The 22,890-nt window shown below is 32.4% G+C and overlaps 3 protein-coding genes and 1 pseudogene across 5 annotated transcripts; 2 read left to right on the forward strand and 2 right to left on the reverse strand.

The window, feature by feature from the left end:
- Positions 1 to 648: 648 nt before the first annotated feature.
- LOC108471100 (uncharacterized) lies at positions 649 to 2,676 on the forward strand. 2 transcript variants are annotated; one of them, XM_053030470.1, is made up of 2 exons: positions 649 to 795; positions 2,129 to 2,676. In XM_053030470.1, exons 1-2 carry the CDS (start codon positions 692 to 694, stop codon positions 2,382 to 2,384), a joined length of 360 nt encoding a protein of 119 aa, XP_052886430.1. In that variant the 5' UTR covers positions 649 to 691; the 3' UTR covers positions 2,385 to 2,676. The 2 variants fall into 2 exon arrangements, with proteins under 2 accessions (XP_052886430.1, XP_017628177.1); XM_017772688.2 differs by having other exon boundaries at positions 653 to 795; positions 2,137 to 2,676.
- A 966-nt stretch (positions 2,677 to 3,642) lies between these two features.
- On the forward strand, positions 3,643 to 11,969 carry LOC108455609 (transcription factor E2FB). Of its 2 annotated transcripts, none has more exons than XM_053030907.1 (15): positions 3,643 to 4,170; positions 8,296 to 8,485; positions 8,675 to 8,731; positions 8,899 to 8,984; positions 9,058 to 9,146; positions 9,235 to 9,289; positions 9,894 to 9,946; positions 10,032 to 10,082; positions 10,172 to 10,220; positions 10,349 to 10,414; positions 10,536 to 10,615; positions 10,770 to 10,995; positions 11,247 to 11,313; positions 11,397 to 11,523; positions 11,607 to 11,969. In XM_053030907.1, exons 1-15 carry the CDS (start codon positions 3,967 to 3,969, stop codon positions 11,614 to 11,616), a joined length of 1,410 nt encoding a protein of 469 aa, XP_052886867.1. In that variant the 5' UTR covers positions 3,643 to 3,966; the 3' UTR covers positions 11,617 to 11,969. The 2 variants fall into 2 exon arrangements, with proteins under 2 accessions (XP_052886867.1, XP_017609642.1); XM_017754153.2 differs by having other exon boundaries at positions 10,539 to 10,615.
- On the reverse strand, positions 11,629 to 12,946 carry LOC108477996 (uncharacterized; annotated as a pseudogene).
- A 1,979-nt stretch (positions 12,947 to 14,925) lies between these two features.
- LOC108484638 (transcription repressor OFP13-like) lies at positions 14,926 to 15,826 on the reverse strand. Its single transcript, XM_017788505.2, has one exon. It carries the CDS (start codon positions 15,705 to 15,707, stop codon positions 15,114 to 15,116), a length of 594 nt encoding a protein of 197 aa, XP_017643994.1. The 5' UTR covers positions 15,708 to 15,826; the 3' UTR covers positions 14,926 to 15,113.
- Between the last annotated feature and the right edge of the window lie 7,064 nt (positions 15,827 to 22,890).

A 22,890-nucleotide genomic window follows, 5' to 3' on the forward strand; every position in this document is an offset into this window, starting at 1 on the left:
TTTAACTATTTTTAAAAATAAATAGTAAATTTAATTAAAGAAAATAAGAACTAAATTAACAAAAATATAAACTTCAATAACTAAATGTATCATTATGCATAAATAAATCAAACTAACGGTTAAAAGAAAATCATAAAACTTGCATCATTGGCAAACCAATGTCGTTTGCAAAGGATTTCTTCATTTATTTTAGGGCAAATTATATAAATTGTGACTTAACTATAAAATTTATTAATTTAATCATTTAAAAAATTGTAATTTAAACATCTATTACTTAGTTTATTTATTTTGATCATTCTCGAAAATTGACGTAATATTTTTTGACACATGGATTAATCATTAAATATCACATTACATAATTTACTAGGTCATAAATGTTACACTTAAAAGGACAAAATATAATTTACCCAATAATAATTATTAACCAAAATAAAAGAAAAATAATAATTAAATAATAAAAAAACCCATAAATCTGGGTTTGGATTCCGACCACCCCAGCCATGGCCACCGACCCACCCATAAACTGAAAGCTATTGATGAGTTTACGTGTAAAAAATACTATGTCAGATTTTCATTAGAGTTTTTAATGGAAGTGACCAAAATGAGTTAACTATGTAACATGATTCCTTAAATTTTAAAAAAGCTTATTTTGAGTGCCTAAAATGAGAATTGTTGATAGTTGGGTGACTATATGTGTATTTTATCTTTTATTTTATGCACATCAATATTGTGGCTCCCGGCCTTCCTCATCTCGTTTCTCCCCTGCCTGCAACTGAGATTATCGAAACTCTTTTGGTAACTCATCTCATCTTCTCTCCTCAAATCTTCAATATTTAGGATTTCATTTTCGTTTGCCCTAATTTATTTATTGATGGGTTTATCTAGAAAACTCCAAAGTTCTTGCTTGTTGATTATTATTTTTATGTTATTGTCGCTGGCGATTTAAGATTTTATTTTATTTTTTTAAATTTAGAGTGATTTCACTAGATTTTAAAGCTAAGCGATGACCGTTGTATCTCCAAGTTCGGTTTCAATATTTTTCGGAATATGAATGATGGAGATGAATCTTTTTGTTTGCTTGAAAATGTTAGATTTGTTCTTAGCAATTCACTTGGTTTAAACAACAAATGATTGTATTAGTTATGTTGCTTGGATTATTCATCAGTTTTCTAAAGAATCCATGATTCTCTCCTGTCTTTAGATTTTGTTTAATCTGTTCTAAATTGAAGTAGAATTTCGATGCTAAGTTCTATCTTCTGAGTTTCAGAGTTATTTTGGGAAGTAAGCTTGTAGTTTTGCTACTGAAGAGGCTTCAGAGTTATACGTTCCTTAAGTTACCAGCTTTGTTCTTGGTCTCACTTACATGCCTTTCCTTGTTATGTTCTACGTTTCTTGTGAAGGAGAGCTGTGGTTGAGTTCTTTTAGATCTAGTTATGGGTGTATTAGAATGGGGGAATACATTAAAGGATCCTCAAAAAAGTTAATTGTAGCGTTGCTAGTTTAGAATTATGAACTAAACTCTACGAATAGGTTAACAATGTCACCCCTATCCTTGTAGGGTATTTGGGAAGTATAAAAACTCTGCCAATAGTGTGGAAAAAAGACTTTTACTTGTGCTGTTTTAATGTAACACAAGGCATAGTGGCAACACGGTTGCTTTGCATGAATGCTCTAGTAGAAAAGCTATGTCCAAATCCTTGCAGTTAGCCGATTAGCGTTCACATTCTATGGATGTCAGTCGACACCTTCACTGTATCTACACAAATTGGCCTCCTATCAAGGCCAATGCGACCAATATGCTTTTGTAAGAATCAATGGCTTCTTCTGTGATGTGAGCACTAAATTCTGATTTCATAAGATGTAAAAACCACCAAATTAGTGCATTAGCTTTGGTGTTATTAATTCTTTGATATACTTTGTCTTGGTTTTTACCCAAGTTTCAGTCATTCATTAAGCGATAAAGAAACCTCTTGTTATTCTAGTATCATTGCAAAGGTGTAGATATGAAGACATGCATTCACTCATCTTTTGAAACTGATAAAGAAATACGACACAACTAGGTTATATATCTCTTTTAGTAGATTACCAATTTACTATGAAGTTCTTCCGGGCTGATTTCTATTGTAAGCTGGCCAGGTTATTTTATCATGGGAAACAAGCCTGCGAAGCAAGAACGACGAGAAGAGGTTCTCTTGAAAATTGTGCCACCATTGGACCAAGCTTATGTTCGATGGCTTGCTCGAGATATAGAGAGGATTCACAGTTTTAGTCCGAGAAACCCTCGTGCAGTGAAACCCCCAGAGCACTACATTGAATACATGCAATTGAATGGCTGGTTAGATGTAGACTTGGACGATCCAGATTTGGCCCATTTGTTCAAATAAGAAGGAATACTTTTTTGCCATAAAAAAGCTTATGAATTGAGCTTGGAATTGGGAGGTACGTTGAAAGAACTATGTTACTGTTTTGTAAATCGAAGCAACTTATGCTTTCCAAGATGGACAAGATCTTGAATGGAAGTTCTTTCATCATTCATGTAGTGATGATTTTATGGTTTTGTTTTATTTCTTGCTTTGATTCTTGAGGAGAAAATCCAATTTCTCTTTCTTTTGTTATGATTTAAAAACTCAGGTTATTGAGTAACTTAATACTTAGTTCAATTTGTTTGAGTTTAAACATATTTCTTTAATTAATAGTGAAAATTTTTCATTTAAGTTTTAGTATAAGTATTTAGACTTTATGTGAGTTAATATGGATTATATTTATAAATAAGGAATAAGGTTTGGTTGAATGACAAAATATTAATTTTAAAAATATAAAAGTTTAGGTTAAAATCTTATTAAGTATTTATATGTTTTTTCCCAATTTTATATAAAATAAATAAAATGACAAAGACATTTTTAAAATAATATAATAACATTTTCATCATTATTTAAATTCGTGTTCACTGTATATTTGACTCATGACATAAATTTAATCAAATAACTTGAGTTAAAACACAAGATTTTTACAGTTTAACCTTAGCTTGATTAAAAAATCATCACATGCTTTTTATTTAAAAATATATTTTAAGGAAGCATGTTACATTATAAAATTTATTTTAGAAATTAAAAATTAATTTTGATTTAAATGTTTGTAAATAAAAGAATTAAAAAAGGCCAAATTCCAGCCCAATGTAAAAAATGGAAACCAAACAATGCCCTAATGAAGTGGCGCGTAATCGTGGGAAATGACAGATAGGGTTTCCTGTCCCTGGTTGGTTGGTGAGAGTTTATGCGCGCCAAACAATCGCCACTTTATTGCTCTTAACAAAAGGCGCGAATCGCCGATTCGAACCTCTTTTTTTTTATTGAAGGGAGTTATTATACCTACGCATTTTTCCACCTAATCGGACGGCTCCAAAAGCTTGACCCTTTTTTCTTACTCTTTTTTTCCTCTGATAATGTTACTGTTAGAAAATTTCAGTGTAAAGAAATTAGATAAAAATGGAAAAAAAACAATAATTATAAATGGAAATTTTGTCATTTCTTAAATTGGCGGGAGTTCTAGAAAAACAACTTAACACACACAAACATATATATATATATTGATTTTTTATATATCAATTTATTATTTTCTTTATAATTTAAATTATTAAATAAAATTAATTATAAGGGCTTTCTTTTAAGTCTACATATCCGATCGAGAATTCCCTCCCTCCAATTTTTCAGTATATATAAATATTTCTCGTATTCGGCTTACTTTCTCTCTCCCGCTTTTTTTCATTTTCCTTCTTCCCAAACAGTAGATCTAAAAAAAAAACCCTTCCATTATCTTTACCTTCCCTCCTTATCTTTCCTTCAAACAAACCCCAAGAAAATCCAAACCATTTTCCTTTTTAATTTAGTAATTCCTTCAAAGAAACCCAAGAAAATCCAAATCTTTTTTTTTCTTTTAAATTTTAAATTTAATTGTAAGTTTTATGTGATGTCGGATTCTCAAACTCCGGAGCAGTTAAAACAACCCATGCAGCAACAGCAGCAGCAAAATCGGCAGCCACTAAAACGTCAGCTACCTTTCTCTACGAAGCCGCCGTTTATGGCTTCTGGAGGCGACTATCACCGCTTTGCTTCAACTGAGCCTCGCCGCGTCGCCGATCATGAAGCTGAAGCCATCGTCGTTAAGTCTCCCGTAAGTTCTTTTTCCCTCCTTCTATTCAGGCCTGTTAATTGCAGATTTTTGTTGTTGTTGTTGTTGTTGATCATGAGATTTAGTTCAGATCTGATTTGATTTTGACTTGGTGGTTGAATTTTATGAATTTTGGTTCTTTGTTGCTGCAGAAAAGATTGCTTTTGGACTTTATTTTGGTTTAGAGTTTGATAGTGGTTTTGTGTGGATTTTATAGTTGAGAATTTTGGCGGTTTTTGGTGAAATTTGTTTAGTATTGGGTTAATTATTGCCCTAATTTGGTATTTGGTTTGATTTGAATTAATAGGGTTTTATTAATCCAGAAAAGGAAGACAAAAATCAGGAAATTTACTAAAGAATCCTATAATAAGAACATGGCTTAAAAAAAGTGAACCTGAAAAACAAATCAAAAGAGTAAACCAGGCCATATTAAAAAGAAGAAGAGCAAAACAAGCTAGACACCAGCTTCTAATCTAAAGCTAGGGAAGGCAATGGGGCAGGGCGTGAGCATACATAGCCAAATCCACTACTACACCATAGCTGGCATGCTTTGCCCACCACCTGCCCTGTTTCATTGTAACCTTGAAAATCATTACCATTTCCATGTATATTGGATGCATTCATTCCTTCCCATTATTTCTAATATTTTCAATCTTTCTAAAGTCAAGTAAACATTTAAACATAAAACATGTGTTTTTGTATGACACATTTTTACATTATTGTCCTTTTAATAGTTTTATATATACAAGAGTAAATTTTCATCTAGTGGAGCGGGATGGGGCAAGCAATTATCATAACCACTCTATACTCATTGTCCAAAAAAAATCAACTCCACTCTGCCCTGCCCTGCCCTACATTTACTTTTCAAAAGAAAACAGAAAATCCGTTTTGAATCCTTTAGACGGTTTGAGTTTTGCCATCCCTATTTAAAGCGGATGTTCAAGTCAAAGCCCTGGCTTATTCAGAGGGTTTTGTTATTAGAATTATGATTGATTATCTTCAGGCTTCTGCTTATGGTCATGATGTTTGCCATAGTAGAATTAATCGCAACATGTGTCAAGCTGACTGTTCTAAATGTCTAATTTGTGCAGTATGTTATGCAACCCAGTTTAAGTAGAAGCTGGAGAAGGCTTGCCCCTTTGGCAAGTGGCAGCCCACTTTAACTTTTGATTATTTCATTTGTGTCTTTTTTTATTAATGCATCTGCAATACTGATCAGGGTGATTTGTTTAAATAATAGAAATTTTGATTCAATATTAAGCTTTTCAAGTTTGACTTTGATAGTTGTGCTTTATATTCTTTTAAGTTTACTAACATGTTTTGAGCAGCAGTTTTTACAATTAGTGTTTCAAATGTTCGGGGGAGATGCTGACATTAAAGTTCTTGACATTTATGAGAAAAGTAACGAGGGTGCATGGCTGAAATGTCAATATTGAAATGTCAATATTGATTGGAAGTATCAAGAAGGAGAATAACTTTCCACAACTGAACTTAAGGCAGGATTGGGATAAATCAATAATAGCAGAGTACTCCTATCATGATGAATGATTTTGATGGTTCCGGAAAATAAGCTCTTCTATCTAAACGTATGGAGTAGAAACATTGTAAATATTGTGAACAGAAAAAGCTTATCTTTTGTGTGCCACTTTCGCCACTCAAATCATGTACATTGTTTGAGGTTGATTTTAGGAATAAAACCTCCTTGTTTGATGGTTACATCCTTGCAGGAAAGTTATAGGAGTATAGAGGCTTTTTTGGCTGTGGTTTTCAGGAAAGAAAAAAGTTCCAATTTATGAATGTCTTTGGACAGGATCCATAATAGGCAGGATGAAAATTATCCAAGTAGAGAAGTAAGCTGGACAAAGATGTCTGTCATTTTCATTGCAATCAAGTCCTTGCTAATTGCTTGTTCTGAACGGTTAATTGGTTATGAATGATGAATAGCTGGTATATAATTAGAACACAAACAAACTTCAATTCTTCTGGAGCACGCAATGATAATCACAATGCTGAAACTCATTTCAAGTTATTTACAGGTAATAAGAATGTGGCCATTTAATAGATGGGTGGGGTTTTTTGGATGTTTTCTGGAGGTGATTCAGTAACATTTGTGATTTCCACTTGAGGGAGCAAGATAAATAGTTGTCAATGATACCAATTTTGGGGTGCTAAGTCTTGTTAAGTGAATTTTTCTGCATTGGTTTTGTAGGAAAGCTTTATAAGAAAAAAAATAGGCTTTAGTATTTCTTAGTGGTGTGATAGCTTTTGATGCATGCATTTAGGTCTTTTACTTGTTTTGCTTCTTGACATCAGAAAGCAGTTTGTAAACATCTATCCATTAAAAGTAAGACCTGCTTAGTCATTATTTCCTTAAATGCATTCTGCTGCGGATTTTGTTTGGTCATATTGTACTGTCTCATAGCATGCTGATGGTAAGAAAAACCTATCCAAATTCAGGGATGGTGCTTCTCTGTTTAGTTGAAGTTTGGCAGACCTATTGAAGCTGTTTTTTTTTTGATGGGATCTGCAAAGATGGATCATGCTACAAGATTGATTCAGTGAGAGTACTCTTTGTTTACAGACAAAAGATCATGGTTGAAGCGAGTTATATGAGTCACTTACCTCTAACACTTTGATCTTGCTTACTTTCTAGAATTATTACTTATCATAACCTTATAAAAGGGATGAGCGCTTTGATTATGCTTACTTTCAAGAGTTATTACTTAATAACTTTATGAAGGGATGAACATTTCAATCTTGCTTGCTTTCAAGAATTATTATGTCGTATCCTTATAAAGGGATGAACTTTTGCTTGTTCTCTTGTAAACTGTTTCACTGTATTTGCAAGGAGTGTTTTACTTGAATAATTTGTCTAATATTTAATCAAAACACTGAGAGTAATGGTAAGTTCAGACATGGTGGAATTATTGTTACTACATGCATCATATATTTAATTATATGTTTACCGATATTTAATTTAGTGCCTCTCAAGTGTCTGTTGATTTCTTTTTGTAATTTTCAATAGTGGCTGCTAAGATGCTGAAAAGAGTTATAAGTGTGCATACTTGGATTAATTTCATGAAGTGAAACCATCATATGTTGCTTGGAAATTTTTTTTCACATAAAGAATAATCTGGAGAGACATAGTCCTCAATTGGCTAAGCTAAATGTTAGAGACTTTGAGGCTTCTTTAGTTTTAAGAATCAAGATCACCCATTTGTTGTCTGAATGGTAAAACTTTATGTAGAAAGCTACAAGAAATAAAAAGGTCTTGAGAAATTTTTGATGAAAGCGTGAGCTTCACCAATGTCTTTGAGATTTTATTGACAGTCAAAACCATTCTTTAGACTTGACCAGGGTTGGAAATTCCAGTTAAATTTTGAAGGAAACTTGGATAGAAAAAAGATAGGATGTTTTAAGCTAATTAAATGAGTGTCTTTTTGAGGATGTTTGATGGAGATTGTCTTTAAGAAAGTATAGATCAACAAGATTCGATGGAAAAAAATGTCAAATAAATTATTTTTCCTTTAGTTGATAAATTGAAAAGACAACAAAGGTTGTGCAATTAATTTTCATCCTTGGTGCTCCTTGAGAGGCACTGATTTTTGTTTCTAGTTGGTGATGCCCTTGCAGTTTGGATGATTGCTATAGGTTCAGTTGTTGCTGCTGTTTTTGTTATGAACAAATTAGTCATCATGGCATTAGGTAGAATTTAGGTGGTTGCTGTTTCACATGAAAATGCTATGATTTTGTGACCCATTGATCTTAACTTATCAATTGGATAAAGAAAAGGCCTACTCTACTTGGTTCAAAGACATTCTTTTTCTCTTGTTCACTTTTCCTCTCTTTTATGGAGAAATCCTTTTAATTTGCTAATTTGATAACATCAATCATGGAAGAAAAAAAAAAAAGGTCAGCGAGTGCAAATGCCCCGGATATCTTTGTAGGTGCATGGTTCAGCTTCTTGTAAATACATATTGTCTATATTTTCCACCCAACTTTATAATCCAATATGATACTTTTTCTTGAATGGAGCCTACTGCTTCTTTCCTCTTGGTTCATTTTGTGCCTAAAATTATAATTGCCCCATGATTCTAATTGCTATTTGAAAAAAAAATCGTATATCAGTTAAAGAGGAAGAGTGACCTAGCAGATCGAGAAGTTGAGTCTAGTGAGTGGGCACTGCCTCCAGGATGTACTGAATTGGGTAGCAGTCCCCTCCAGACACCTGTATCAGGAAAAGGAGGAAAGGCTCAGAAAACATCAAGGCTAACGAAAAACAGTAAATCTGGTCCTCAAACTCCTGCTTCAAATCTCGGTGAGTAGTATTACTTGCAAGGTATACAGCTAAGATAATGTCTGTGATTCTTCTTTGTACCTTTTCAATAACCAGTTGTTGTAGATCCACAAGCTTTACTTGCTAAACCCTTGTATTTTTTGGCTAGTTCTACTTGAGCTAAAGGAATAAAAGTTTATATAGATAATGAGAACTTTTCAAATTTTGCAGGTTCCCCTGGCAATAATCTCACCCCTGCAGGTCCATGTCGCTATGATAGCTCCTTAGGTAGTTTTCCATCTTTTTGTCTCTAATGTATTCTGTTTGGTGTTTCATTCCAAATGATGCTAAAAGAAGTTAATTGGCTAAATTATTGTTGCCAATGTTTCACACTGTCTAAGAAATTGAGTGAGTGAACGGTAAGACTGACTCAATGTTCTTTAAATTTAATTCAGGGCTTTTGACAAAGAAGTTCATCAATTTGATTAAACAAGCTGAAGATGGTATTCTTGATCTAAATAAGGCTGCTGATACTCTGGAGGTAACTGTTTCATTATTTGTTCAAATAATCAGGTCTTACAGTTCCATTTCGTGATGGTTTTCTGTTCCTACAGGTGCAAAAGAGGAGGATATATGACATAACCAATGTTCTTGAAGGAATTGGTCTCATTGAAAAGAAACTCAAGAACAGAATTCAGTGGAAGTATGACCTATATCTCATTTTCTCTGAACTTTGTTGGCACGGATCTCTTTCCTAGTTAAGAAAACACTCGATCTTTTAATTATTACAGGGGGCTTGATGTCTCAAGGCCAGGGGAGGTCGACGATAATGTTGCTACTTTACAGGTATTATTCATGAAAATGTAGACAAATTGTTACTTGACATGCAGATTCTTAGATGATTTAGGTTTCAGCTGTAAGGTTTGTTATATTTTCTTTGCTTTTACTTAAATTAGTTCAATCTTAGCGTCTTTCTTCTCTGGAGTCATGCGCATGAACTAGTTCTCTTTTACTGCTCTTTGGTTGCTTCGTTGCTCCTTTTATCTAATGACACGTCTTCTATTTGTCTCAAATTATCAAAGTGCTTTTTGGTTGAAAAGATAATATCAATTGTTTGAAATCAATTCACTATGTAACTGTAGGTCCATTAATGCCTCAACCTGCTGGATTAGGCTTCTTGGAATGTTGTTTCCAGCTTTTATTTCAAACACTGACTTCTGTCAAAAGCCATTAGTTCTTTATCGCCATTTCTCATTAGCAGTTTTCTACCTTTCTGTTTGTTTTTCTTGGCCTCTAAATTTAGCTTGACAGTTAGCACTAGCCTGTTCTAGTGCAAATGATAAAGCTTTTGTTGGTTGTCTTCATGAATTATTATCACTATGAAACACTTTTCTTTTTATCATCATCTAAGTTTATAATGGGAACTTCTTCATGGCAACCCTTATTTCAGGCAGAGGTTGAGAATCTTTCTATTGAGGAGCACAGATTAGATGAAAAAATAAGGTTAAGCTGCTATGGTCTCTGCTGTTGTATCTCTGTTAATTGGTTTTGTTCTCTGGATTGTTGCTGAGGTTCCTATATTGTACAGAGAAATGCAAGAAAGATTGAGGGACCTCAGTGAAGATGAAAACAATCAAAAGTAAATCTTTATTTACCCACTCAAGATATTATTACTTTTCACAACTTTAGTTGAGCAGCTTAACACATTTCACCTTTTTCCCATCTCAGGTGGCTTTTTGTGACTGAGGACGATATCAAGAGCTTACCCTGTTTCCAGGTTTGCTAATCGATAAAGTATTATACTATATGTTTGAGCTGCTAGTTTGTCGGGTCACCTGGCATTGTAATGCTAGGGGACGCATTCTACTTTCAGCTGTTAACTATATGTTCTATTGCCTTGTTTAGAATGAAACACTGATAGCTATAAAAGCTCCACATGGAACCACTTTGGAAGTCCCAGATCCCGATGAGGTATTCTCAAAGGCTTTTTCTTTTCTGACCAAGAACTCTCAAAAGGCTTGAAAAATCAACTTATTTTATTTTATTTTATGTTTTTATGTTCCATCGTATTTGTAACTTTGTCTTTTTATAGCAGGCTGTTGACTACTCACAAAGGAGATATAGGATTGTCCTCAGAAGTTCAATGGGCCCTATAGATGTCTACCTTGTCAGGTACCGCTGATTCTTGCTGGTTAAAAGTTGGTATCCTTGCATGTAATTTTAATTTTTTATTATGGCATGGCAAAACCTTGTGCTAAGGACACATATCTATCTGTTATTCAAAGTGGTCAACTTCCTGGTGATTCCTGTCTCTCTGATATTTTAGTCAATTTGAGGAGAAATTTGAAGAGATACAAGGTGGAGATCCGCCTCCAAATTTTCCATCAACTTCAGGCTTGAATGAGAACTCAGCAACAGCGATGGCAACAGAAGAGAGCAGAGGGAAGGAGATTGAAATGCAGGGCCATGATGCTAATAGAATGTGCTCAGATCTTAGTGCTTCACAGGACTTTGTGAGTGGGATCATGAAGATAGTTCCCTCAGAGGTTGATGTAAGTTCAACTCTTTTACCATATCAATAGTGCTGCTCTGAGAAAGTAAAAAGCTTTCATATGACAAACATATTGTCTGTGGATATTAAATGTACGAGTGTGTTGATTGTTCAAGAGGTTTTTGCTTTCGGGTATCATATTCCTGCATTTCTTTTAGGAATAACCATTTCAAAATACTCGCATGATGTTCTAATTCTTATGCCTCTTTAGTAAATCAATAATTACTACTTATTTTCTGATTTTTTTTGCAGAGTGATGCTGATTATTGGCTTTTATCGGATCCTGGTGTTAGCATCACTGATATGTGGCGGACTGAACGTATCCTCTATTGAGATGTGCTCAAATTAACGTTTATTTTATCTTGCTTAATATTTTGCATTCCATGACTCTTTTGACTGTAGCTGGGGTTGACTGGAATGAGTTTGAAACACTTCATGAGGACTTTGGCATGGGTACTGTTAGCGCACCAGGTCCCCAAACGCCTCCTCCATCAAATGCAACTGAAGTGCCTTCTAATTCCACCGGAAGGTAAAAAGGCATATTTGCATGTGTGAAACTGAAGATTACTTGGCCTGTTCTTTTTTGTTTAGAACATTTTTCATTCTTTGCAGGCTGCCTTAAAGGTTGGCTACCAGATGTTTCCTCGGAAGTTCTGAGGAACTAAAGAAAAGGAAGTTGGTAGCTCAATCAATGTACAGTAAGTAATACCAATGATCCAAAGTGATCTTGTAGCATATAAGGTCATATTTTCATCCGAGTTAATCGCTGTATATTACCATCTCATTTGCTTTCATTGCATCAACTAGAACGTGTTATTAGATTGACTGGCATAGGGTCATATAGACATCATGTGATGGCAAACAAATGATCTGATGTACCTTGTTTTTTACTGTATTGAGAAATTCTTTTTGATGAAATAAAGATGCTTGTGACTTGCATGCCATGTTCAGTGTACGGCATGGCAGTTTTCAGAAGTTTTGGAGCTACAAGAAAAACTGTAATCTCTATGGGAAACACAAAAAATGTACTTGGAAACTAGATATTAAACAGGGCATTGAATATACAAGTAGCCGCAGATTTTGCTTGTCTTTTTTAACCTTCTTCCCTATCCAACTAGCAACAACGGGAGTGAGAGCCACAGTTGGAGGAAACCTTATAGGAGATGCAGCTTTGCGTGCAGCATATGCCAATGCAAAGGTCCCCACTTTCTCTCCGCTCACATCGGTTGAGATTCCCACCTGGAAATTGAAAGTCCGTCGAATGGTTAGTCCCCAAAACCCTTCATCAAAAGTTATGAACTCAAGGGAAATCTGTGACCCATGTGCATATTGGGTTTTCTTTATTGGTCTCTTTTGGTTTTTACCTTTTGAAGCAAAGCTTGAACATCAATGCCTGCACTAATTAGTGCATAACAAAGGGAGGAGATCAAAGAAAGAGTAATAGAGGTTGCCAGGTAGGCTCCTCCATATTTGGCAAGCAGCTCCTTGGACTTCTATTTCTTCTTCCTTGGACCTGAATATCTTGGGATGTTTCACAAAAACGTAAATGAAATCATAGGCGCAGAGTTAGCTTCTCATCATTTCCAAAGGGTCAAAAGTAGTAGAGAAACTCACGAACTGCATGCATTACAAAATACCATATGTTTCCTTTTAATTCCTTAGTCCATAAACTTCCAAATATTGTTTTGTAACCATTAACCAGGCCATGCTACCAATGTAAAGGCTTAAAGAAGATGAATCATAAACTAATTAAGGAAAGAGAATTAAGTACGTTCCATAGCCCAGCTTCAAGACCAAACTTTGTAACATCGAAGGTGTTTCAATTTCTTGTGTATTTTAATTGATAGCTTTGATTGTGAAGGTTTTAAACCTAGGTTTGATGGAAGTTTGAGTGGAAGCAAAGTAGGAAAGCTTTTGTGTATTGAAGAAAGAAGTAGAATTGCTGTAGTCATTGTTGTTTACCTGACCATAAATTATCTCTCCATCCAAACAAAAAAGTTGTGTTACTTTTAGGACTTTTAATTTTTTTATTTAAAGTAGTAAGGAGACAAAAAACAAAAAAAAAGGAAAAAAAAGAAGAAGAAGTAATTTACGTAATTAATTGAATTTTTTGGATTAATTTTATAAAAAAGCCTCAATATGATACGAAGTTACTTGTCTCTACCTCCGTTCTTTATTTCTAAGGCAAATGCTGTTTAAAATGGAATTCATTAACGATACTTTTATGAGGTAATATCAAATTTCCTTATTAAGGCTTATTATTTCTTTTATGTATGGCTAGTGGAAAAACAATCATAAGGGTTAATAGATGATAACCCTTATCATAAATCTCTTAAATTTGAAAAACTAAGTAGATGAACACATGCAATTATTAGAATTACAATTCTGTATAAATATATATATTCAATCCATAATTTTAATATTTCTTCTTTTAAATTTAATATTTAACTTAAAAATTATATCTTTCTTTTAAATATTTATTTTTTAATATTTTACTATACTTCATATAAGACATTTGTTAAACCCTGATTTTACTTATGAAATATAAAATTTCACTAAAAAGTGCATCAAACAGTGTCATTTAAATTCATTTAAAATTTTAATTTAGTTATAATCATTTGCTATCCAAATAGTGTTCAATATACATCTATTATAAAAAGAAAAATTATTTGGTACATTGTCAATAGAATTTTAAAATTTTACAAGCAAATTGAGGGTTTCACAAATATAATATAAGTGTAGTAAAAAAGAAAAGAGTTAATTATATAAATAAATGTAACTCTTATTTGAATCATTAAATATTTAAGTTCATTTTGACTTCACTTTTTACTTTTTGTACTATATTTATATTATCACTTTGGCACCCGTACAAGTTCTTTATGAGTTTGGATTTTATACTGTCATTTTGTATATTTTGTTACATCATCTATGTTTTCTGTTAAAAACTTATCCTATACAATTAAACATTTCTCATGTATAAAAAGAAAAAACACAATTAATGTGGATTGGAGTAACAGGTATATAAAATGATAACACAAGTGTGAATATGATAAAAAATTGTGCAACTATCAATTTTTTTTTGAATTCAGGAGTTCTTTTAAATTTTAATAAAATTAATAAATATATTTATTTATATTGTAATAAAAATAATAGACATCTACAAATAATAAACTTTATATCAGTTTACAAATCTCGGTAATTTTAAATTTACATTAACATTAAAAAGAATAAACTTTATATTAGTTGGAATTAATTTATATGTTAATAAAGAATTTATTTTACAAATTTTATTTGTTCTTAAAATATACAATTATAAGCCTTTACTTATTGGTAAAGCTAAAACAATTTGTGTAAATTCTCTAAAATTATTTTGATTCAAGTCTAGTTGTTTAATATTTTAGAGTAAGAGGCATGAGTCCAACAACAAATACTAGTAAATTAATATGAGAAGAATAAACAAAATACATACATATACTGTATCTAAATAGGATAAGTACATATCTATATTCCATTAAAAAATTATAAAGACCTACAACCACTATCTATTTAAGTAATGTCGGGCCACATGATTAATTATGCTTTTCTTTCTTTTTAACCATAGTTACTAATACATTGTATTTCAAGCAAATTTTTGTTGAAATTTAGACATATATTATTAGGACATATCTTGAATTTTTTTTTTACCATAAAATATATATGGTAGTTTATTATTGGCTAAATTTTTAATAGATATAATATTTTGGTGTAAAATTGATAATGAAAAATACCACTTGTGATAATAAAATCAACTTAGTAAAAAGGTAATTTAAGTACTAAGATGAAAAAATAATATAATTTAAATATTAATTTGTGGATTAAGTTTTTGCAAAAATTCAAACATATTTTTTCAATATAATACCTATAATTACTCACAACTCTTAGGATAAATATATTTTAGAGGACTTAAATTTAAGTTTTTCTTATATTGATAATAATACAGATAAGTTGAACTCATAATTCATTATACCAGTTCATCAACTTCGTAATATATGCCAACAAACTATTGGTAAAAATAGAAAGAAAAAAAGGAAACAGGGTAATACATAATATTCCTATCTTAGCTCAAGGGATCTGATGCTTTCAGATAATTGTCCTGGAAGCTGCTGAAGCTGAAGAAGAAACAGAGATAAAACAAGAAGAGGAACATGAATTTATAGTAGCAAACATGTCGATGAAAGCTCCCACTATAAACCCATGGTTCTTCTTTCTATTCATCTTCAAGTACCATGCCAATAACTCCTCTAGATGTTTCTGTTCCTTGAGTTCACATGCCTCCACTATCTCTTCCATTGAAACTCGAAAATCCATGTATGGATCCACTGTTTCCATGGCCAATGCCACACAACCCTTGAATGGGAACCTGGCTGCCTCTAGAATGGAACCAGTGTCACCCGGTTCGAAGAACAGCCTGTTGGACCGCAGTGCCTCGATAGCCATATCCAACAGTTCTTCAGAATCTTTGGGCACTGTGAAACAATGTCTTGACTGAGACCAAGTGCAATCCAAGGCTGAAATAAACTTGGCAGTGCTGTCTGATAAAACAGAAGTGGAATGCTTCAACCTTTTAGGCTTGTTTACGAATGGAATGGCTTTCAAGTTATAGAAAAGCGACAGTTTCCATGACATCCCTTTGGTTCTCGATTTGTTGCAGATGGAAGGAAATTTCATCTTCATCACTTCTCACATTGCTCAGTACTTAGCTTTGGTCTCTTTTTTATTTATTTATACGAGAGTGCGAGTTAAATGCAGCATTGATAGTGTCTGCAGATTAAAGAGTAAGGTGAAAAGCAGACGATGGTTCGTTGGGAGCTTTCATGTGAACGACATTATTATTGGTTTAACTTCATCATAAAAGTTTCAATGTCTTGTTTGGTCTAATAAAAATTGACAGCTTTAATGTTGAGGAACATGAAATACAGCTATTTGAGATAATCAAGACGTTTGGGTTGAGGATTGGTTGAAATATAGCTTCCAAGTCCAATTTGTTGGTACATGTTAAGTAGAGAAGTGACCAATTAGTTTGGCTTCCCTGTAGCAGTTTCAGTTGATAGGACATAGACATCCTTTTCGGTGCCATTTCATCACCATTCAGTGACGGTACATTCGTCACTATTACTATTGTTTCTTTTTTTTTTTTTTACTAAAATTTCTAAATGAAACTAAATGTGAGACCCTTGTCTACGGGTTATAGATTTCGATAAAGAAATTTAAATTTAAACTATTTAATTATATTTTTAATAGTTTATAATGTATGAATACTTAAAAGAGACTAAATTAAGTTAAATTTGAATTATAAATAAAATTTTTAAAATTGGATCACAGCTCAATATAACTCATAGATAATATGACTTGAGGATAAAGTTTGAAGTTTATTCCTTTTAAAAATATATTTTATTTAAAGTTTTAGTTTTAAAATTGACTTGTTTAAATTTATATTATTATAAAATTATTGATAATAGAATTAACTAGTTTTTAAAGAATATATTTAGTGTTTTTGATAAAGTAATAAAGATGGCAATAGAATAAGGAAAGATGTTTTTGCCCACCTTAATTCCCTTTTTATACATCCTATTGATTCGTCTTGAAGTTGATTTCTATAAAATCTTAATACCCAAACTTCACCTAAAAAATAAAAATTTTCTAACTTTCATTCACGTGACCCAAAATATTAAATAGTATATATATATATATATATATATTAATTTTCACAAAAGTAATTAAATTATATTCACTCTGAAAGTCATACAAAAACCGTAAGCAAAGCCCTCATATATAGACGTTCTTAGTGCTAGTGTGATAAAGAATTAAACTTCCACAATTTTGGTCCAATATGCCATCTTATTTAAAGAATGGAATAAAATAGAGATCCTATTCAATTAAGCTTTTTGAGCTCCTATCTTGGAAAAATTGTAATTTATATGAATTTGAGGCATATTCTCAATGGGTAAAGGTAAAGAGTTGAATCATAAAATTATGGTTTTATATTCTACTCCATGAGACCTTTATAACTATATATCATATGCTCAAAATAGTTGAGTGATGAATGAGAAGTTGATACTTAAATAAGCTACTTGGAAATATTTGCTGAGGAAAAGAAAAGCTTAGATCCCACATTAGTTAAATAACAAGTGTGAGATGTGTATATATATGTGAATCCACTTAAAAGATAATTGAATAACTAAGCTTGGAATCTTGCTTTGTGCACAAAAAGGTGTGAGTCCAAACCTCGTTGAGGTTGGTTAAATAATTATTAACAAGGGGAATAAATTTTGTGTCAGGAATTATTTGCTCAATCTCACTCTCTCATACCGAGATTATTTTCTCTCCAAGGAGACATTCGACCAACATTTCTTCAAGTACCGTAGGAGCGATCGAATCTGTCTTAAGGAAACTATGTAAAACATACCTCAACATCTAGTAAAACTCGTTTCTTCTTTTTGATTTCTGCTTTTTGTTATGTTAATTATCGATTTTTCATATCCGATAATTTAAATGTAAATTATTCAATTTATTTTATTATATATATTTGTTTATTTATATTTATATTTTTGCTAACGTGTTTTGTTCAACAATTAGTCCACTTAGATTTGTCCTTACTTGATTGAAATTCCCTTACAAAGACTCTAAAACGTAGACATTGAAATGAAATCAAAATATGATAATAAAAAAATAGGGAAATTGCAACTAGCTCAATTGTTGCAACAGGCAATTACAATTTGAGCTAAGCTTTCATTAGTGAAAGTCTTAGTGGGAAGTTAAATCTTTATAATTGTAAGACTGAGGAATGAGAGTGAGGTTGCACTTAAACCATTTCTTTTCCTGTTCAGATTATAGTAGATTACTTTCTAGGTAAGGCCCCACAAACTAAGATTGGATCTAAGCTGTGTAACCAAATGGATGTGTTCTCTATTTTATATTTCCAATATTTAGTTGTTTTTTAGTTGCAACTCAAATAACAATTGAACTAGCAACTTGACCCTTACATTTGGTATCATAACTAGACACCAAAGAAATTTGGTGAAGATCCTTCTATTGATTTGTTGAGACATGGAAAGTAGTTCAATTTCCAAGCCACCTATGCACCTATACTCAATGGGTTAAATAATGGCTATTAGAAAGCATGTATGAAGGTGTTTATCAAGTTGATAGACAAGAAAACATGTAGAGTGTTCTTACAATATGAGAACCGTCAATTGTTGTTATTAATGCTTCTAAAATTGAGACAATGTGGACTATAAAAGAGACTAAAATAACTAGTTATAATTCTAAGGCCCTAAATTTCATATTCAACGGTGTGGATCCCCAAGAATTAAAGAGAACCTCAAAGTGTACTACAGCTCATAAAGCTTGGGCAATTCTTGAAACAACATATGGGGGGACTATTATTGTGAAATAATGCAAGTTTTAGATGTTAACAACCAAGTTCGAGAATCTGAGAATGTTAGAAGAATAAACTTTGTTTCATTTGTATGCTAAGTTATGTGATATCTTTAACCAAACTTCTGCTTTTGGTGAAGAGTACTCGGATGCCAAGTTGGAGCACAAAGTTAAGAGATTTCTCCCACAATGTTTTGAGGTAACGAGTATAGAGAAGGCTAAAAAAATCAATAGGATGAGGGTTTATGAGATGATTAGGCTCTTGTAAATGTGAATACAAAAAGGAATATTACTCTACAAATTGCTTCTTCAGTTGTAATTGATGAAAAACTTACCATTAAATACCTGACCGTACCTTGACATATATATACCGAGGCTATGAATCAACACAAATACAAATAATAATCCAGTGAGATATTGCAAGTGTGACAAGTCAAGTTGTAATATTTGTGGTGTTACAATGGAAAACCTTGAGTATTTCAAAGATCAAACCCAAGAGAATTCAGGGATAAAGTGATCAATGTGCCATAAGCATGAAAATAGGAAGTCTAGCTAACTACTCGTTAAGTATCATATTACGACAAATCATAATCAAGGGGTAATTGCACTAATTAAGCATCTAACACTAAGAAGTACTAACATGTAAACTAGTCAAGATTACACAATTAACAATTCAAGAAATGCAAGTTGTTGGTTGACTTCCATATTGTTGATTAGTCTTTGGATTAGGGATTTAAAAGGCTTAAACTCCTATTTGGCTCAATTTTTCCTCTCGGTTACCATTTTACCAAATTAGACAATTTAGTCCGATTAATCTCTCAAACTCACCAAACTAACTGGGGATAACCAAATTGATGCTCGATAGGATATACTTTTAGCCTCACCTATCTAAATGTTCACTTAGAGGTGTCAATTCTAAGTTTTAAAGTCTATTCAATTTAGTTCATTTTTTTTTATAATTTATTCCCTGTACCAAAAACTAACCAAACAACATTTCCATTAACCAACCACCATAGATTTAGTTACCAAACATCATTTTCATGCAAACAACAACCCAACATATAATCTAATCATTCATTAAAATAAGCACAAGAGTAAGGTGAAATAAAGCTTAGGAATTTTTTTGATGGTTGCTTGGAGAAGATGTTGACAGCAACAATGGAAGTGAAAATACAAGTAAATTTTAGATTTTTATACTTTGGAAAGCAAATTAATCTCAAATATATTAAGGGATTTGGATGGAAATGAAAATATAAAGGAAAGTTTGAGTATCAAAGTGCAAATACTAACAAAGTTAATATAAAAACTAACTAAACTACCATTTAAACCAACTAAACTCAGAAAATTTAATGAACTAAACCCTAAAAGATAAAGAAGAAAACTAACTACTAAGCTTAAAAGACGAAAGAAAGTTGGCTCCTTTAAAGTTTTTAGCCAAAAGTGCTTTTATCAACTAAGATACAATTCTAATTTTTAGAAAAACATGCCCATAAAAGTTGTGTTTTGGCTTGGACTGATGTTGGACAAAAAAATACTCCTACAACAATTTTTTGCTAATGTTGTACTAGTGGTTGTGGGGGTTCTCAATGTCACGACATCCATTAGTTGGTGTCTCGACATCACTGGTAGTGGCCACAATTTTTTCACTTCAACATCTTCAAGGATATTATGACTTTGGAGGCTTGATGTCGCGACTTTGTGCTTGGTGTTGCGACATGTTTTATCTGGTGCCTTGAGTGTAGTATATTCGTTTGTATACTTTTAGTTTTTTCGAATAGATTGGTTAATAAAAAAATCATTGATTACATTAATATACTATGTATGATTGTCCTAATATGATTTTTGCATGCAAAACAAAATAGAAGCAAATATTGCTCATTGGTTGTCTAATACTTAAACTAATATTAAGCGGTATTACATGGTCAGATCATAATACAGAAAGATAACTTATATTAGTAGACGAATCTAAACATGTCCTTAGTGTAACCAGAAATGAACAAATCGATTGAAATACTAATATGCCGTTTATCAAGTCCAATTGTGGAGGTGCTTTATCTTGGGCATCGAAGTGGGTGACTCCCAGAAGATAGAGACATAGATGTCACTGGTTGGACTGATAGTACATCGAATTAAACCCAAGAAGAATAGATCTTGAACCCGTTTATGGATTTATTCACTTGTAATGTTCATAGTATAACATACCTAAATCCTGAGTGGATGACAAACTATGTATGCATGACTCATACACTTTGATGTAAGTAAAAGCCTGATATATAATAGCCAAACATTACAAAAGTGCTCAAATAAAAGGTTTTCATTCATTTCAGATCAGTTTGTTAGAAAAATTAAGTGAATGCTAACGTGTTTAGAATAAAACACATAACAACTGAATCCGATATTTCTTTTAAAAAAATAAAGTAATAAAAACATAATTCGAAACCTGATATACGACATTTTAGAAGCCCTTATTTAAGCATTTTCAAAAAAGTTTGACTCTTATTAAGCAATTTCGAAATTTTTATACCCTTATATGACTATTTTGAAAGGTTTAACCTTCATTTAAACACTTTTGCAAAAAGTAGGCTCTTAAATAATCACTTAAAAAGGTTAAATCCTTATGTGACAAACCCTAAAAAATTGGACCCAATTTAAACATTCGGCCTAATAATTATAGATATCTAACTTGAATATAAACTTGAAGATAATTAAAATTTATTAGATGTAAGTTAATAACCTTTTAACGAGTTTCATCATATGTATACTTGTTCAAATTTTAAGCATAAATTTATTCTCGAGTTTGAACAATCCAGATTATTATTTATTAATTAAAATTTAATTAATAAGATATATATATATATTAAAAAAAGTATTTTTAATTTTTTTGATAAAAATACTCGCCTGGAATTGATAAAAATAAAAATAGAAACAAACATAACCAGTTCAAAACGAAAATAGATCCAAATCCTGGCCTAAACTCAAACAGACGTAGCTTGGCCTACCATTTCAAAACAAAACCCAAAATAAAAAACAAAGCAATATCCAGTTAGATACACCAACTAGCACCCATTCCCGAGAAAGTCTCAATCTTAACGCCTCAGTCGGTCTAGTTTCCAAAACCTAGCAACTTTCCAAAAACCAAACCCTTTCAGTTGCTATTGTCCCTTCCAAAGCATTTCGCCACATACCTCTTAGTCGGGTTCTCTTGGTCTTCTTCTTCTTAAGGCCTCAACAACGAAGCCTGGAACTCCTTGTTTCAGTTAATCTTCCCTATCCTTCTTCAAACGTCTAGTGGCTAGAACATGCGCAAGAGTGTTCGCAGATCTAGGCACATGCTTAAACTAGATAATTTGAAATCCGCTTTTTTATTTGTTAAATATTTCACATGATGGCTCCTATTTTTGATTTTTCTTGAATATCTGATTGACATTTTTTAATTATTATCCTTACATCTCCCTCTACTTCCATTGCTCGAAGCCTTAGTTGCATCTCCAATAACAACGCCTAAAGGCATGACTGGGACACAACCCTCATATAGAGAATCGATTTAGAGGCAATAATCTAACCCAATGCATTTTTGGCAACAACCCCCAAACCCGATTTGGCCTGTGTTAGATTGAATAGAGCATCAAAGTTGATTTTAATCAATGAATTATTTGGAGGGATCCATTCCTCATTTCCTCTCAATCTGATACTCTTTCTTTCTTCAATCCCTTCTAGTTTTCGGATAATGAACTACCCATTCACCTAATTCCCTCCCACTGAACTGTTTCATTTCATATACTAATTGATTTATATTTTTCCATATAGCCCAAAAGGAATAGGAGAACATCCTACACTATTTATCTGTGCTTCCTCTAAAAACCCAGGTAATCCACCCCTAATATTCCATAACTAAGTTTGATAATATCCAGTTGAGATTTAAATGACTCCATACCTCTACTGATGTAGGACAATCTCGAAAAATATGGCCAAGATTTTCCACTGCGCTTTCGCATTTAAGACAAAAAGCATTCTCCACCAACCTTCTAGAAAATAAATTACCAAAGTAGGAAAAAAATACCAAAAAGTTTTCCACAGCATAATTTTAATTTTAGATGGGATCTGTAATTTCCATAATTTCTTGTAGAAATCATTGCTGTCATCTCGTGTCAAATTTGTATTTGAGAAAAAATCATTTCCATATAATAGTTTATAGGCGCTTTAAAGAGAGAATTCCCCTGACAACTCACCCCCCAGTACTAGTAAGTTAGTGTGAGCTTTTTGTGCTAAAGGAATTCAGAGGATCCTCGTTGCAACTTCCTCTGAAAAGGTACTATTGATTAGATATGCTTTCCATTTCCTATCAACATTGTCAATTAAATCCGAAACCCACACTAACTCTTCATTGCCAACTGATTCGTTAATTCTGTAATAGGTAGATCCAGGAATCCACACATCACTTCGAATGGAAATTATTTCCCCTGAACCAACTCTCTAACAC

This window comes from Gossypium arboreum, chromosome 7 (assembly GCF_025698485.1).
Source record: "Gossypium arboreum isolate Shixiya-1 chromosome 7, ASM2569848v2, whole genome shotgun sequence".
Taxonomy (NCBI): Eukaryota; Viridiplantae; Streptophyta; class Magnoliopsida; order Malvales; family Malvaceae; genus Gossypium; species Gossypium arboreum.